The 5,534-nt window shown below is 32.7% G+C and overlaps 1 protein-coding gene across 1 annotated transcript; it reads left to right on the top strand.

Annotated features, from left to right (window-relative positions):
• The first annotated feature begins 286 nt into the window (after window positions 1-286).
• Window positions 287-5,175, top strand: LOC133290526 (nuclear transcription factor Y subunit B-5-like). Its single transcript, XM_061488616.1, has 2 exons — window positions 287-665; window positions 5,135-5,175. The coding sequence occupies exons 1-2, from the start codon at window positions 287-289 to the stop codon at window positions 5,173-5,175; spliced, it is 420 nt and encodes a 139-aa protein (XP_061344600.1).
• The last annotated feature ends 359 nt before the right edge of the window (window positions 5,176-5,534 follow it).

A 5,534-nucleotide genomic window follows, 5' to 3' on the forward strand; every position in this document is an offset into this window, starting at 1 on the left:
AACTATTGTGTGTGAGGCAAGCACACTCACATGTATATGTGTGAGTTGTGTTGGTGCAGGATGTGAAATCCTCTACAATGAGAATCTAAAAGTCTCACTTTAAGAATGCAAAAGAGTAAGCCCTTAAACAGAGTGTAAAACTTTTTATTCTAAATTAATAATACACTATGTAGAATGTATGTACTCATCTATATATATATATATATATAATAGGATTCGATCTGGACTCGATTCTCAGTCTATTATAGTAAAAAGAGAGAGAGAGTAGTTGTTCGGATATCGAAAAATGGTTGATAACAACATTGGAGGTAGTTCCTCAAACGATTATGGTGTTATCAAGGAACAAGACCGGTTGCTGCCAATAGCCAATGTTGGTCGGATCATGAAGCAGATTTTGCCTCAGAATGCAAAAGTATCGAAGGAAGCAAAGGAAACAATGCAAGAATGTGTGTCAGAGTTCATAAGCTTTGTAACCAGTGAAGCTTCAGATAAGTGCAGGAAGGAAAGGAGAAAGACCGTGAATGGGGATGATATCTGCTGGGCCCTGACAGCGCTAGGTTTTGATGAATATGCAGACCCAATGAAAAGGTACTTGCATAGATATAGAGAATTAGAGGTAGATAAGGTCAATCAAGAAAGAGGAAATAGCCCTGAAGATAAAGATCAACTAAATAAATTGTGCAACAGAGATATTAGGCTCTAATTAACCAAATGCTAACTGAAGTAGAATGTGTCTCAGTAGTTTTTTGCATGCTTTGTTTAATGATCTATTGAATTTGAGAATCAGTAAGTCTTGTCCATGGTTTCTTCAGAATTCAGTTTTATTTATAACTTGGCTTCATAGCATGTTATTGCTCAACCATTTATATCTGTCCATTATGTTTCTCCAAATCAAATAACAATTTTCTGTACTTACAAACAGTTCTTCTTCGTTATTAATTGATGATAGATTAATTAATCTAGCATGTACTTTCACAAGAATTCTAGATTAAAGAATATGAAAGGAAGTTCATCCTTCAAGCAAAGTTCACAAGAAGACAGTTTGATCTGAGTTTCATAGAGGATAATCTAGGAATTTGCTCACACTTTCATTTTTGTTGATGAATTCGATCCCAAGATTAATTTCCATGAATTTTCCACCGTTAATTTGCTAACCTCTAAGATCGATGTTTATGTTCGATTTCATCATTGTTTAGATTTTGGTTCATTGTATTTGTCTTGTACCAATCTTATTTAAACTCTCCATCGCCGTCACCAAACAAACAAGCATACCTAAGTAACTTTCTAGGGTTTCTTTGCATAGTGAATTGTAAGCATCAATTAATTAGTATCTTCACTAGGTGTTGAGTTAATTTTTTTAAGCTTCAGAGTAAGATTAGGGTTTCCTTAAAATTCATTTTTTAACCGCTTGGACCACAACTTTTACTGGGCTCAATTAGTATTATATTATGAGGGAGTAGGGAAATTGGTGATTAGTTAAAGAAAATAAATAAGGTTTCAAATAATGTTATCAAATTCGTATCCGTTAACGACTCAGTCAAAGTATTAGGTCAGTGAATCACCTATTCAATTTGTGGATTATTAGTTAAATCGCTTTAATTTGGTCTAATGATAAGTGTTGTAAATTGCAATTCTCATAGCATGAACCGTTTGAAAGTTCCATTTCAGGATCAACGTCTAATCCGGTCCAATTTTCATAATACTAATTGTAACAATCCCACCCTTTCCCAAAAAAAAAAAAAAAAAAAAAAAAAACTTCCTTTCAATTCAAACTTGCATTGAACAGCAACTCTCAGAAGAAATCAAGGACGAAAATTCAGGAAGCATCAACCAGACAAAATGATTTAATTTTGAAAAGTGGCAGTATATAGAGAGCATAAATAATATTTCTTCGAAGGAAGGTATAAAGAGCTAGCCAATTAAATCATGAAAACATGAATATATACTGTACACTTGCACTTCCCTATATGGTAACGTTTTATTGAACATATAGTTATATATATAACAAGGACCAAGGTAATCTTTGCCATGGCCAACGAATACTCACCAAGTGTCTTGCACGCAATTGGTTACCTTAGAAAGCATGCAACATATTTAACATCTTGCTGGTTGGAGTAACGTGTGTCACTGTGCCTAGAAACTAATTAGCACTAGCATAAATATTGAGATATTGCATTCCGATGAACACCACGAACCACACTAACTTTTTGTGAGTCTTGGTGCATTTGTAAAAGCTAGACAAGCGGAAACAACACTATATTTTTTTATGAAATTCATTATAGAAATATAACATAAAATTATTAACACGATCTTTATTTAATTATTTAAATTTTTGGGTTAAAATAATTTTTTATATCATTCTCTAATTAATAAATTAGACTTTCAGAATATTCTATAATTAATTAGTTGTCTCATTCATTTCAATTCAAAATCAAGCTAGAAAAGGCTTTGTTGTGAGAGGTTGTACCCACAATAGCGTGATCTCTCTCCCTCGAGGGAATTGTCTTTGACTTTCGGCTGGGGGATACCCTTGGAACAATTTTCAAAAAAAAAAAAAAGTTTAGACACATTTGTTGTCTAACAAATAAGTTAGCGTATCGTATTTGATTTTTGAATTTCGGATCATGGGAATGAAATAAAATGGAATCACCAATTCTCATATTTGTTTTGATCAAGAATGGAAGATTATCGCACTCCATCCATATCTATATAATAGAATTATGGCAATAGTGGCAAAGTAAAAATTAAAATCCAATAGCAACAATTCTTTATCTTTATATAGTAAAATCTATACATATAATTTTAACTTAATTACTTCTATGCCTATACATTGGTCATGGTAAGAATTGGTGAAAAGAGGATACTTTTTGCCATTTCAAATGTTAATTAAATATAAAACAAAATGACTCTGATAATTTTTCTGCGGATTAAATATACTTTTGGTATCAATAAATAATATTTTTTATTTTTTTTAAATGCTTTTGGTAGCTATATATTCTTTATCTTTAGTAAAATCTATACATATAATTTTAACTTAATTATTTCTATGCCTATACATTGGTCATGGTAAGAATTGGTGAAAAGAGGATATTTTTTGCTATTTCAAATGTTAATTAAATATAAAAACAAAATGACTCTGATAATTTTTCTGCGGATTAAATATACTTTTGGTATCAATAAGTAATATTTTTTATTTTTTTAAATGCTTTTGGTAGCTATATATTGTTAAGATGGATGTGTTAATGTCACAAATAAATGTAAAAACAAACTCTCGAAGGAGGTGGTTCTAGCTTGATCTGTAAGGAAGTTTCTTTAAGAGAGCAACAAACACGTTACCAAATAGTGGTAGTTCCGTTGTCAGTAAAGGAGCTGAATATGTGAAAAAGAAAAGGCATTGGTTCGATCCTCAAATGTCATTTTTGGGAGAGGTTTAAATATCTTTATCCCTAACTCGCCCCACACTCCGAATTAGTCTCATATCCTTCTCAAAGAGTCAAAATTTGTGAAGATACTGGAGGGAGCCGACTCGCCTCAATACAAAAAGATAATTAAGGTTGAGTTAACTCCAAAAAAAGAACAACCAAGAGTCTCAACCACGTTGTGTCACAATAGGTATTTTTGCAAAGGATTATTTCTTCTTTACTTTTTGTGTTTTTAAGACGGTGTCTTTGCAAAGGGTTTTGTGGTTGATTTTTTTTAAAATATCAACCTATGTCCAAAATTCTAATAGACTCGATTAATTCGATTTTGGGTTTGAGCCTTCCACCAGAAATTTCGACTATCCGGTTTTGTGAGTGGTTTTATGTGGAGGTCAATGTACCTTTAGTTTAAGAGGGTTGAAGCATGGGAGTATGAGAAAGATGAAAGAGAGGGATTTACGGGTTCAGGTGTTTTAGGAATTGGATTTTTGTGTTTGGTTTCTGCTTTCACCATGTGGTGCTGTGATTTAGGTGTCGGGCTTTTGTGGAATATAGGCTCAATATTGGCTTGGGGGAGACACACATGGCTGCGTTTAGTCAAGCTTAGGCGTTAACGTTTGGGAAGGTTTATGATAGTCCTATACGAAATTACATCCGATGGGTTTAAGGGTTGCAACTTGAATTGACACACATGATATAAATTTAATAAAAATATTAATATATTCAATACAAATACGACAAAAACTTGAAAATGAATTAAAACTTCAACACAAACACGACAGACTTATTTTATGGGTTTGATGAACACGACATGAATAACCTTCAACTTTAAAATATGTCGCTTATTATGTGGGTTGGCATAACAAGACATAACACTAATAACTTACAACCTTAAAGTGTATCACTTATTTGCTGATTAACATGAAATTATAAGACATGAATAACATGTATATTGAATATTTCTTTCATCAATATCATGTTGACACTACATGACATGAATAATTTATAAGAAAATTAATATGGGTCAATTTTGTATTTGCATATTGACATGCAACACAAAATTAATTTTTTCGTATTAATTTTTGTCAAAACAAACACAATATGAATTTCAAAACTAGTCAATCAGAAAACAAAATTTTTATTTTATGTCAATGGATCATATAGAAAATTATTACCCTTAGATGGGATGAGATATAAATACAAGAGTGGGGCTCGATAGAATCATAATACTCGTCCTTTTAGAACAGGTGCTTACAAACTCGTCTAATATTTTCTTCTTGTTATTTTATAAATTTTTAATTATAAAAATCACTAAAAGTATATTATTCATGTAATAATAATTTATATAAATTAATTATTATAAAATGTGTTTAAGTTATTCTTTTTATTTTCATAGAAATTTTAAATTGTTGAACAAAATCGTGATATGTAAAAGAATTATGGAGTTCGATCGTGTCTCTCATGTGCACAACATTTTATCTCTCTGCGAGGGTTTTCTTTTTACAATGGGGTCATCGAGACCAGCATTGAAGGGGGAGGATGACAATCTCAATCGAATCATGAAGAAGCCAAAAGGATTGGTAATCCAAGATGAAGTGATGGATGAACACATGCAACCATGAGACGAAATCATTCCAGAAGCTCTGAACTTGGAGGAGAAAGCTCGCAAAAATCCAGAAGGTAAGGAAAGGAAACCCATCTCATACAAGGACTCTGTACTGAACCAGAATCTTATGGGAGGTCGAGTTTATATTGAAAGCGACGAGGAAGACTGAGTGAGTCAACAAAAGAAGGAAGATGCTTTTGGACAGGCTCAGGGAAAGTCAACCCTCTATGCCCCAAGTACTAGATCCTAAGTGATGAACACAAACAAGACTGCAAGGAATAGAGGAATGCCCTCATCTTCAAGGTGCTAGGAAAGAGGATAGGCATGATATTCTTGGTTAATTCCCTTCTGAAGATGTGGAGTTTAAAAGGTGCCTATGAATTTTTGGATCTAGAAAATGACTTCTACTTGGTGCGACTGTGAGGTGAGCAAGACTACCACCATGTTCTAGAGGAAAGGCCATAGGTAGTGCCAGATCACTATATCACTGTGCAGAAATAGTTTCATAT

This window comes from Gastrolobium bilobum, unplaced genomic scaffold (assembly GCF_033153095.1).
Source record: "Gastrolobium bilobum isolate Gb01-03AN ecotype WA unplaced genomic scaffold, APGP_CSIRO_Gbil_v1 utg49603, whole genome shotgun sequence".
Taxonomy (NCBI): Eukaryota; Viridiplantae; Streptophyta; class Magnoliopsida; order Fabales; family Fabaceae; genus Gastrolobium; species Gastrolobium bilobum.